The following is a 12,591-nucleotide window of genomic DNA, read 5'->3' as shown; positions in this document are numbered from 1 at the left end:
TAAATGAAAATTTCTGCACTGCTACGTCTGTATTACATCAGTAGAACCACTGGGATCTTCAGGAACATGCAGGTGATATTCCAGGATTACTGGAAAAAACCCAGTAGGGGCCAGGATGGGGTAAAATAAGAAAAAAATAAAGTGATTCTCACCTACTTGTGTCCTCTGTTTGGTTGTCATGTCCCCAATTCCTTTCGGTGTTGGCACTGGCTGAGCCAGAGGTTTCGGTGACCTGGTGGGTACCTGTGACGTCATTGGTCCTTCTCAGTACTGACCTCTGCAGTACCCGGCCTGGCCAGTGCCATCACCAGATGGAATGGAGGATATGACACCTGAACTGAGGCCCAAGGGTAGGTGAGTATCACTTTATTTTTTATGTTACCCCACCTCTCGCCTCTCCTGACTGAACACTCCACTACAGCTAACAAGGGACTTTGCTCCCATAAACCGTCCCCACTTGTGAAGCATCTGTCACCTTATTCTGCCACGATGGAGGACACACGATGGGGGCTGAAGAATTCCCTATATAGCATGCACACGAGCCCTTTGGTGCATTTTAGTCACCAAGTGGGCTCATGCCAGTCCTGCCAGCTGTGTAGCCCACTCAATCACCTTCATAAAAGGCCATATAGAAGCAATAAACCTACTGCCATATACAGTTGTAATGTAGCTGATGGGATTGAAACAAGTGTCATCCACACGTTGCGTCCTCTACGCACGGCCTGCGGATTATTACTGCAGGTTCTCTTTCTGGATTTCAAATTGAAAGAGGAGGAGAGGAAAGTCGTCCATGGCGTTTCTGCAATAGCACAGATGTGAACCTGGCTTTAGAATGAGATTTGTTCGTTTTTAGAGATGAGTACTGTTTGGATCAGCCGATCCGAACAGCACGCTCCATAGAAATGAATGGATGCACCTGGTACTTCCGCTTTGACGGCGGCCGGCCGCTTAACCCCCCACGTGCCGGCTACGTCCATTCATTTCTATGCGAGCGTGCTGTTCGGATCGGCTGATCCAAATAGTACTCGCTCATCTCTATTAGTAACCCAGCGGCGGAAAGTGTATGTCCCACAGGCTTTGTGAGCCCAATGACCCCTCCACAAGCCGGCGGATATTCTCTAATAGCCAGGCAATAAGAACAATAGACCCAACCCAAAAACTTCAACAGCAGATTTCTTGATCCATTGTATACCTGGGATGGAATAAGTCTTTATGTAACATCATATAGGGGAACTTGTTTACAGTATACACTAAGACTCTATATAGTCTATCGGCTGAGTAACCCTTTATATGTTAGCTCATCCAGGACTATTATGTATTTGCCCATTGCGGACAGGTGCTGTATAGAGCAGGTCAGCCCTATAATGTCCGTCAGCCTTATGGGGTATTCTCACGCTTTATGTCTGGAGTGTATTTGCCTTATGACAGCTGTGTGAATGGCGCAGTGAAGAGAAGGATCACAGCAATGAAACCGAGCCACCTTTCCCCTCTCATGGACCCCCCATCACTAGAGGTGTTCTCTGCAGAGACTGTTCACATCTCTGTTCTGCCTTCTATTCAGAAGATCCCTTTACAGGGAGTCTGTGAGCACGACATTAATCTTACATGACCTTACACAACCTTTCTGATACGGTGGCCTAATATATCTGTTATGTTGGACTGCAACTCCATCCCTGAGAATTTTGGTGTTTTATAATTATGCCCTTTAGTTGAAAGGAGCTTTACAGGGCTCTGTCATTGGGAAAAGTCATTATGATAGAGCCCCTTTAAGGGCCTTTACTCCATAGTATGGGCTTCTATAAGCACTTTAAACGTCCCTCAGGCCCAATTCACCCCTGTGTACAGGTTTCCTTATGGGGAGTCCACTTGGGGACCCCCCCCCAAACGGAAGCCTATCCGCATAAAAAAGCAGTTACCTAAGGAAACCAGCAGACCCCATAGACTATAGTGGGGTCTGCACGGTTTCCGTACGAAACATGCAGAGAGAAAAGTGATGCTTGCAGGACCTTTCTTTCTGCATATTTCATTTGTATAGGAAAACGGAATGGCCCAACGCAGAAGTGAACTGGGCCTAAGGCCCTTTTCAAGATCCGCAAGTGCAGTATTGAATGTCCTGTGCCTGCCTCCACCCGGGCGTCACAGCGACATCGGCTGGCACCTTACAGTCAGGACTGCGCTTGCCAACTCCCATGAAGAAGGCTTTGATCAACAAAACCCACGTCACAGCCCGTACTCCGTACATAGTGAGAAGCCGGGGACAGCAAGGGCGAGACTACAGACATGCAGGGTTTCACAGAAAGGAGCCTAAATGTGAAATGTGCGGATAAAGTCCTGTGTATTACACAATGTATTAATGGCAGAAAATCACAAGTTGTCCGAAAGTTCACTTAGATTTTATGGATATCCAGTTGTTGTTGGCTTTTGACCTATCAGAATAATCTATTCTCTCCCTTTTTGGTTAGTAATGGTAAGAACCTGGAGCTGTGACCTGCTGCCCCTCCGGAGGGTAACCTATTATTCTAATCCAATCCACTATAATCTATAGGGTAGGTTTGACTCTAGCTATGGCCCTGCCTCCGCTCTATTTTGGATTGTGTCATAGCTGGTGTGTCTGTATTACGGGGTAATGTGACAGTGATCAGGTGAGGACACCGTGTCCTAGTGTTACTATATCTATATCTGTGTCAGCGTTCTGGGAAGTTGTGTAACCCACACATGGCAGATAGTATATCATCAGATGTGTCTATCAAAGATACGAAGCAACAATGTACAATATGTGCGTTCTCTTAAGGCCTCCCGTACACATAAAAAGCAGTCACGCTTGATTTTGGCAGCAGCAGATGACTCTCTTATGTGTATGGGGGGTGTCGATATTCTGCTCCGACATTATCTGAAATTGCTTTTGTTTCGGGGACATGTTTTCAGAACTCCCATACAAGCGAATGGAGAGACTCTCAAGTCATTCATGGGCCACAGTAGCGTTCTCTTTTATCAACTTATTAGACCCCTATCTACTGGTGACAAGGCGACCTCATACGGATGGGACCCTAACACTAAAAGCAGAGCCCTCTAGCCTAGACTGGCTAAATTAGGATCCAGATATACTCAGTTCTAGTGTATGTATACAGTATTGGACCATTTCTAATATGTCTGTTCTTCTCTTCATAGGTTACAGTACCACTAAGTCACCTCATCACTGCCTTCCACTCTCCCAAAACCGCCGCATACTTTCCCAGCTCATCCTCCATTCAGGTTCTGCAGCGTGAAGCGACCACTGACACCGAAGCATACAGCGCTGAGGTATGTATCATACAAGGGGTTAATGGCCTTCCTTAACCGGTTAAGGACCAGGCCCAAAAGTATGTTAAAGACCAGGCCTCTTTTTTCAAAACTGACATGTGTCACTTTAAATGGCAATAACTTTGAGACGCTTTAACTTACACAAATGAATTTGAGATGGTTTTCTCGTAACACATTATACTTCATGTTAGTGGTAAACACTAATCAATATTTTTGCATTTATTTATAAAAAAAACTAGGAAATTTGATGGAAATTTGAAAAAAATTGCAATTTTCAAAATGTGAAATTCTCTGCTTTTCAGGCAGATAGTCATACCATCCAAATACATGAATAAATATTATCTCCCATATCTCTGCTTTATATTGGCATCATCTTTTGATTGTCTTTTAATTTATTTTGGACGTTACAAGGCTTACAAGTGTAACAGCAATTTTCCAGATTTACAAGAAAATTCTCCAAACCAATTTTTTAGGGACCACTTCAGTTCTGAAAGTAATTATAAAGGCCTGTATAATAGAAACCCCCATAAATTACCCCATTTTCAAAACTGCACCCCTCAAATTATTCAAAACAGCATTTGGGATGTTTGTTAACCCTTTAAGCATTTCATAAGAATAAAAATAATATGGCAGTGAAATTTAGACATTTCATTTTTTTTCACTAATACATTCATTTAGACCCAAAATTAACACATTCACAAAGGGTTGAAGGAGAAAATGCATCTGACAGTTTATTGTGCAATTTCTCCCGTGCACAGAAATACCCCACATGTGGGTGTAAACTGATTTTTGGGCACATGGCAGTGCATGGAAGGGAAGGAGCGACACTGGGTGTTTGAACAGCAGATTTTGCTGGAATAATTTTCAGCGCCATGCCTTATTTGCAGAGACCCTAGAGTACCAAAACAATGGAAACCCCCCCCCCCAAAAGTGACCCCATTTTAGAATCCACACCCCTCACAGAATTCATCAAGGGGTATAGTCAGCATTTAGACCCTACAGTTGTTTCACAGATTTTACTAACATTGGGATGTGTAAATGAAAAATTACTAAAATGTCACTTTATCTCCAAAGTTTTCATTTTCACAAGGGGTTAAAGGAGTAAAAGCCCCCCACAGTTTGTTAAACAATTTCTCCTGAACACGGCAATACCCCATATGTGGCTATAATCTGCTGTATGGGAACATGGCGGGGCTCAGAATGGAAGGAGCGCTATTTGGCTGTTGGATGGCAGATTTTGCTGGAATAATTTTAGGTGCCATGTCGCATTAGCAGAGCCCCTAGAGAACCAATACAGTGGAAACCCCCTAAAAGTGACCCCATTTGGGAAACTACACTCCCCACAGAACATATTAAAGGGTAGAGTGAGCATTTTGACCCTACAGCTGTTTCACAGATTTTATTAACATTGGGCCATGAAAATGAAAAATTACTTTTTTTCCAACAAACTGTCAATTTAGCCCCAAATTTTTAATTTTCACAAGAGGATAAAGGAGAAAAAGCTCCATAAAGTTCGTTACACAATTTCTGCTGAACACAGAAATGCCCCATATGTGGTCATAATCTGCTGTATGGGAACATGGCGGGGCTCAGAATGGAAAGAGGGCTATTTGGCTTTTGGAGGGCAGATTTTGCTGGAATATTTTTCAGGTCCCATGTCGCATTTGCAGAGCCCCTAAAGTACCAATACAGTGGAAACCCCCTATAAGTGACCCCATTTTGGAAACTACACCCCTCATAGAATTTATCTAGGGGTAGAGTGAGTATTTTGGCCTCACAGGTGTTTCACAGATTTTATTAACATTGGGACGTGAAAATGAAAAATTACTTTTTTTCCCAATAAATTGTCCATTTAGCGCCATAGTTTTAATTTTGCAAATAGTTTAAGAATTAAAAGCCCCCCACAGTTTGTTACACAATTTCTTCTGAACACGGCAATACCCCATATGTGGCCAAAATCTGCTGTATGGGTACATGCTGGGGCTCAGAATGGAAAGAGTGCTATTTGGATTTTGGAGGGCAGATGTTGCTGGAATAGTTTTCAGGTGCCATGTCGCATTTGCAGAGCCCCTAAAGTATCAATACAATGGAAACCCCTCAAAAGTGACCCCATTTTAGAAACTACACCTGTCAAGGAATGTATCAAGGGGTATTATCATTTTGAGCCTAAAATGCTTCCCAAAAATTAATGTACAAAATGAAAATTGAAATTTTTAAAAATATGCCATTTCGGTGCCCAATACGTTGCACCCACTTTGTGTTGTCAGAGACCTGCACTCCTAAAACTATTAAGTGGGCCATCCCGGGGGTCAAAAAATTATATATGTGGGTGTAAACTGCTGCTTGGGCACACAGCAGGGCTCAGAAGGGAAGGACCACTGTGCGTTTTAGCTTTTGGGGTACAGATTTAGAGGGACCCTCTGGGCGCCATGATGTTTTTGCAGAGCCCTGGAGGTTCCAGTAAACTGGAATTCACCAAGAAGTGACCCCATTTTGTACGGGCAATTTTAGGGTCTCTGCAAATGTGACATGGTGTCCAAAAACGAAGAATCTAAATCTGCACTCCAAAAGCACATATTGCTCCTTCACATCTGCACCCTGCTGGGTACCCAAATAGCAGTGTATGCCCACATGTATGACACTGGTGTACCCCGGATAACGTACTTAATGCCATATGTGGGTAGAAATGGCTGTTTGGGCACAGCCGGGGACAGAAGGGAAGGAGCGCTATTTTGGTTTTTGGAGCACAGTTTGGTTTTTGGACGTCATGCCACTTTTTCAAAGCCCCTGAATTGCCAATAAAGTGGAATCCGCAGACATGTCACCCTATTTTGGACACTACCCCACTGATGGGATTTATCAAGTGGTGTAGCGAGAATTTTTAACCCTTGAGTGTTGCATTTATTTAGTTTCCAGAAATGAAATCGCAACTGATAGAGAAGTTAAAAATGAAAATTTTACAGATTTGCCATTTCAGTGTGCAACATGTTGTGCCCGACTTATGTCATCAGAGACACTCCAAAAACTGTTAAACGGGTATCCCAGGCACAACAGCTTTTAGAGCGTTCATCTCTGATACAAGGTGGGCACAACATATTACGCACTGAAAGGACGTATTCCTGGAAAAATGGTCATTTTCACCTCTCACAATCCACTACAGTTATAGTTATATATATAAAGTTATAGCAACACTTGGGGGTTAAAAATGCTGTCTGTACCCCTGGATAAATCCTTCAGGGGTGTAGTTTCCAAAATAAGGTAATTTATCAGGGGATTCCAAATTACTGGCGTTTCAGCTCTACAGAAGTGTCATGGCATCCAAAAACCAAACCGTCTGCGCTCCAAAAACCAAATGACCCTTCTTCCCTTCTGTGTCCGGCTGTGCCCTAATATCAGTTTATACCCACATATGACATTATGTCCGTTATCCGGGTTACACCAGTGTCATACATGTGTCATACATGTGTCATAAACTGCAGTTTGGACGTACAGCAGGGTGCAGAAGGGAAGGAGCGCTATGCGGCTTTTGGAGTACAGATTCAGATGTTTGGTATCTGGACGCCATGTCATGTTTGTAGAGCCTGTAAGGTACCAGAAAAGTGGATTCCATGGGGTACCAGGAGTGACCCCATTTTGAAAACTGCACCCCTCAAAGAATTTATCAGGGGGTGTAGTGAGTATTAGTATCCCGGACGTGACTGCACAGCGGATGGCGAAGAGGGAATGTATAAGCGGTGCGGAGGACATTGCAAACACCAAATTCCCTACTATGTCCCCGTAGCTCCTATGATTGGGGGAGTCACTCTGGGGGTCACTTTAGGGGTCACTTCTGGTGTCTGTTCCCTCATAAGCTGTAAATCTGGGGTGTCCCCTGATATCCGCTCACACAGCTTATATATTCCCTACATGACGCACCCAGTTGTGTTCTAATAATTTGGCGATTTTTGAGGGTTTTTGTCTTCACATTGTGAGATGCTATATTTTCTTTATTTTTCTGGTGACGCGGCCATATAAGGGCTTATTCTTTGCGGGATGAGATGCATTTCGTAATGACACCATTTTTGGGTGTCTACATCTTATTGAATACATTTTATTAACCCTTTTTTGCTGGATTTAAAAAAAAAAAAATCAATCCTGGCATTGAGTTTTTCTTTTTTAATTTTGCGCCATGCAGCGTACAGTATAAGTAACATGTTCCCTTTATTCTGCGGGTCGGTACGGTTACGGCGATACCTCATTTATAGTATTTTTTTATGTGTTACTAATTCTGCAGAGGAAAAACACATTTGGGGACATAAATCAATGTTTTTTGCATCGCATCTTCTAAGAGGCGTAACATTTTTATTTTTCGGTTGACAGTGTTGGTTGAGGGCTTATTTTTTGCGGGACAACCTGCGCTTTTTATTGGTACTGTTGTCGGATGCATATGACTTTTTGATCACTTTTTATAGCATATTTTGTATGGTGAGATGGCGAAAAATCATTACTTCCGGCGAGTTTTTTCCGTTTTTTTTCCGGCGTTCGCCGTGTACATTAAATATTATTTCAGTTTTATTGTACAGATTGTTACGGACGCGACAATACCAAATATGCATTGTTTTTATTACTTTTTAGTTCTTTTTTTTATATAATTCATTTTCTATTGAGAAAAAGGGATTTTTGGGCTTTATAACTTTATTAATTTTTTTCATACACTTCATTTTATTTTTTTTACATTTTTTTTTACTTTTTCATGTGTCCATTTAGGACACTTCAATCAGCAATACTTTGCTGATATAGAATGCCATGTGAGACACAGCCTGCAGGTGTCCCACATGGCATTCCGTAGCAGGATGTCAGGCTGTGTAGACGCACAGCCTGACATCAGAAGGTCCTGGCAGGATCACCAGGTATGTGGGGGCTCCGGGCAGTCTGGGGTCACTGGCCAGACCCCAGACTACCTTTTACTGTTATCGGCACCCTCCGATCTCGCCGCGGGGGGGTGCCGATCAGCTTCAATTGTCGGCGAATGCCTTTCGATCGCGCCGTGATGTTTCACGGCGCGATCGAAAGGGTTAAAACGTCCAGTCGGACTCAGTTCCGACTGGACGTTATTGAGGAAGGGGTTAGGTGTTAGTAACACCTAACCCCCGTCCTCCCCGCACCCCTCCCCCCGCGAAATAGACAGGACGTATTTTTACAATAGTCCGGTCTTTAGGTACCTGGACCGCAGACCGTAAATTTACGTACGGCGGTCCTTAACCGGTTAAAGGACTTGTGCACTTGTAAGTAGCTGTGCTGCTGTCTTGCTGTACGATTTGTAGTGGCAGGTTTTCAATCTGCAGCCTTCCCCTTTTATGTCTATGGGATTGCACAGCCGTACCCAAACCCCGTACAATGAGTGAGCAGCTCTTGGCATGTAAACCTAACTGGAGGCCGAGCTGTCTCCGAACGGCAGGTCTGTAGGGTCTCGGCTATGGGACCCTCACAGATCTAATATGGATGACTTGCCCATCAATATTAGAAACTAGATGACCCTTGAACACGTTTCTATTTTGGTGTAATTCCTGCTTTCTTTGGAAAACTGGTTTAACCGCTGACATTTCGAGTCGCCCAAGGATAGTTTCCTCAGTAACTCCTCTTACACACAAGTTGTCATCTTTTCTCCTCCTGCTTTATATGGCAGAGTCCAGATTCACTCTCTAAGCTGAACGCACATTGTTTGTCCTGCTTGGTCCCTTTGACCCTACAGTATGCCGACCCCACACCAGTCACCTTTACTCCAGTCCGTCCTATGCGTATGTCACGTGAGGATCACTGTTGGTTTGTACATTGAAAACTATCTCCTACAAAGAGAACTGTGTGTGTAATCCTGGGTACAAACATTGAGGAAGAAGAGTTAATTGATTGACTGTCATGGTTGCAAATATATTTGTACAGTTGCTGCAACCACAAAGTCTATAGGAGAAATTATGTCGGCCGCCAGACATTCACATATGTGGTCTATATGAATGGCCGACAATGTGCCCTGGACTGTTGATTTTTCTTACTGTATATACTCCAGTATAAGCCGAAAAAGCCCCCCTCGACTTATACTCAAGTCAAGCAAAAAAAAAAAAAAAAAATTATATATGGTCTATGACCAGCCGCAATAGTAATGTATAGAATCTCCCATAAAATAGTGAGGAAAAAAAGCTTTAAAAAAAATATATAATAAAAAAATAAAGTAAATAAAAGTTGTAAATCCCTCCTTTCCCTCCTTTCCCTCCCTCCTTTCCCTAGAATACATATACATATAAAAGTAGAAAATGACTTTGACACACAAACACATTAGGTATCCCTGTGTCTGACCGTGCCCGGTCTACTGAATATAGGGGATCTGCAGTGCTCCTGTTCTGTCGGGAAGGGGTTAATAGGAGCACTGCAGATCCCCTATAGTCAGCCAAGCTGAATTCCAAGTGGGGGAAAAAAATCCCAGTCGTCAAGCTCAGGCAAGAGGCAGACAGACAACCAAAACACCTCCTCCCCTTCCCCAGCACCCAGCAACTACTGCACCCAAAAACTCCGACCATTTTAATTTTTGAAATTTTCCAGTAGCTGCTGCATTTCCCCCCCTCGGCTTATACTCGAGTCAATAAGTTTTCCCTGTTTTTTTTTTTGGTAAAATTAGGGGCCTCGGCTTATACTCAGGTCGGCTTATACTCGAGTATATACGGTATTATGAGCCAAAGGGCCCTATGTTTGGTCCTAAATGGGTCCCAGTTTTGGATACACATATGACATGTTAGGTTAGTCCTTGCCAATAGAAATCTCCGCTATTTATCAGGACGTGGATGCTGTTTAGTGACTTGTCCATCAGTGGACTATCTGTCTTTCTGATATAAAAGTTTCCCTTTTTTCTTTTTTTTAGCCACTGTTAAATCTCAGGGACCTGGGCTTGTCTGAGTTGAAGACCACAGACCTTGATACACTTCTAAACGGAGTTCTTCCCGGCTTCTTCGCCGATAAAAAGAAAAGCTCCTCCTCCTGGCGTACATCGTATGTGTCTGCTGAGTCTTTCTTCGAAAATAAAAATGGTGAGTACTTCTTACGCTCAGATCAGCTGTTTGAAGCAGTAATGGCTTCTGTTTCACCGGACATGTGACATTACATTCATCGATAACTTGGCCTGTTTGCAGCTCAGTCCTATTCAAGTCAATGAGCTGAGCTGCAAAACTAAGCCGAGCAGGTATACAATGTAACACGCTGTGAGTGTTTTTCACAGCGCTCACCCAAACACTGCGGTCCTGATCGGCAGGGATCCCTGGTGTCAGACCCCCTCCAGTCTTCAACTGATTACTAAGGATAGGCCATCAATTGATAAGCCTGGAAACCCCCTTTTATTGTTCTACCACAGTGCTAGTGGCATATATGTTCACTTTTCTTCATTTTACTTTTATTTTTTCAAAGGATACCCGAATACTTTCAGCACTCTCAGACCATTTTCTGTGCCGCAGCCAAGCCCACTAAGACAAGTCAGCACAGACCTCCAACGTTGGCCGGGTAAGACCACGATTATGTTTCGAGACTTTTTTTTGCTGCTGATACTTGTCCTTATCCTATACAGTATAGAATTGCATTGAAAAAGTGCCACATCTCTATTTTTTGGAGGAAAGTGTATACAATTCACTGGGACAGGAAAGACTTACAGGTTAATGTGAAACTGAAACTAGCCTGGCTTCACATGTGCATCGGGGGCTGCTGAGAATCGGCGGAGAAAAACAGTCCTGCACGGATTCCTGTTTTCTCTGCTCTTTCAGTTTCAAAATGATGGACTCTATTATCGTCAGTGAGGTCCGCCAGCCCAAGCACGTAACTTCTGTTCTAGCGGTCAGACTCTCTGCTGTTCAGGTTCCCACGCGTTGCAGATATGCAGCATTTTTGGCTTTTGTGAATATACTATGTCTTAAAGTCACAGCAAAATGACTGATCTCATCCCCACATTGAGGAACGCGCAGCGATATCAAAAAGCAGAATCTTAATTTTACCAGTAAAAAATGCAAAATTCAGTGCACACATTTTTTTTTCTGCAGCGTATTTATCTACAATTCGCTACGTTTGGCCTTTGCTTTAAGCTGAGTTTTTTTTTGTTTTTGTTTTTCTTAGTCGTATCAAAGTCTTATCTCACCACCCAAGAAGTGTCTGGAAAATTCAATGGCAGGCCTTCACAATGATAGTCCTCATTTTGTGGTTTTGATCTTTGAACCGCACCCACCTACAGAGATGGAAACCACAAAGCGAAGACTGTCAAGGAGGAGTGAGGACGCCTCGTATACAGTGCATGCCATTTAATCTTCTGATATTTCTTGTGTGGGGTGGCAGAAGTCCTCAATACAACTTCATTGATTCTTTTTCTGGTATTGAGTACTGAAAAAAAAAAACACTATTGAAATTTGGTGAGAATAAGACCCGTAGCTATAATGTAACTTCCTTGAAAATGTTCTTAGGTTACATACAGTCTCGGGGATTCAAGACTTTGAAGACCAAAGAGAGACGTCTGCAGTCCACATCCGAGCGCCTTGCTGCCGCACAGAATACCGCTCCTTCATTTATGAAGGTATGTACGGGTATCACAGGCTCTGTAGAGAGCTCATAAAGGGCTTGTGAGAATTTTATTTCTCAAATTTTATATATATATTTTTTTATTCCCTCCCCCAGGGATTCTTGATGAGAGATCGAGTTCCAGACGTAGAAAATTTGGACAAGATTGTTAAAAATAAAAATGTTCCAGAAGGACACCAGGACGCCTTTAAAACCGGATTTGCAGAGGGTTTCCTGAAAGCTCAAGCTCTCACTCAGAGGACCACTGGTGAGTATATAGTGTATACCTTCACTTCAAGGGATTTTCCTGGACTCTACTATTGATGGACCTACCTTTTATAATAGGTCCTCAATATCAGATGTGTATGTTTGTTCAACTCTCTCCATGATGGAATATGGACAGCTGCTACCCTAATGGGAACAGCCCCCTTCAAAGGCAGCTCATGTATAAAGGGGTTTCCCATGAACGTAAGCGTATTAAAATTGAAATACTTTTGCAAGTATAAACCATTACCAATTCTGCAGGGTTTTAAAGATTTCCTCTAACCATCTTAGTGGTGACATCTGTTGTCTTGATCGGTTACCAATGCACATGACCATGACTGAAGGAACTTTCTGTGGTCTGGGACTTGTCAGAAACCCAGTCTTGATGTCCTTATTGTGGGCAGGGGCAAGGCATGCACGAGAAGATAACCCGGACACACAAAATCTTTCAAACGCTGCTAAATTTTT

General features: G+C 43.0%; 1 protein-coding gene across 1 annotated transcript in view; it reads left to right on the top strand.

The window, feature by feature from the left end:
- YME1L1 (YME1 like 1 ATPase) overlaps positions 1 to 12,591 on the top strand; it is a 30,335-nt gene that overhangs the window by 2,245 nt on the left and 15,499 nt on the right. Inside the window, exons 2-6 of the mRNA XM_075271713.1 lie at positions 3,169 to 3,300; positions 10,190 to 10,355; positions 10,729 to 10,821; positions 11,766 to 11,875; positions 11,977 to 12,127. Of these exons, the coding sequence (XP_075127814.1) occupies positions 3,169 to 3,300; positions 10,190 to 10,355; positions 10,729 to 10,821; positions 11,766 to 11,875; positions 11,977 to 12,127 (652 nt within the window). The remainder of the gene's footprint in view (positions 1 to 3,168; positions 3,301 to 10,189; positions 10,356 to 10,728; positions 10,822 to 11,765; positions 11,876 to 11,976; positions 12,128 to 12,591) is intronic.

This window comes from Leptodactylus fuscus, chromosome 4 (assembly GCF_031893055.1).
Source record: "Leptodactylus fuscus isolate aLepFus1 chromosome 4, aLepFus1.hap2, whole genome shotgun sequence".
NCBI lineage: Eukaryota > Metazoa > Chordata > Amphibia > Anura > Leptodactylidae > Leptodactylus > Leptodactylus fuscus.
Note: the sequence above shows the minus strand (reverse complement) of the source record. Positions and strands in the feature narration are given on the sequence as shown.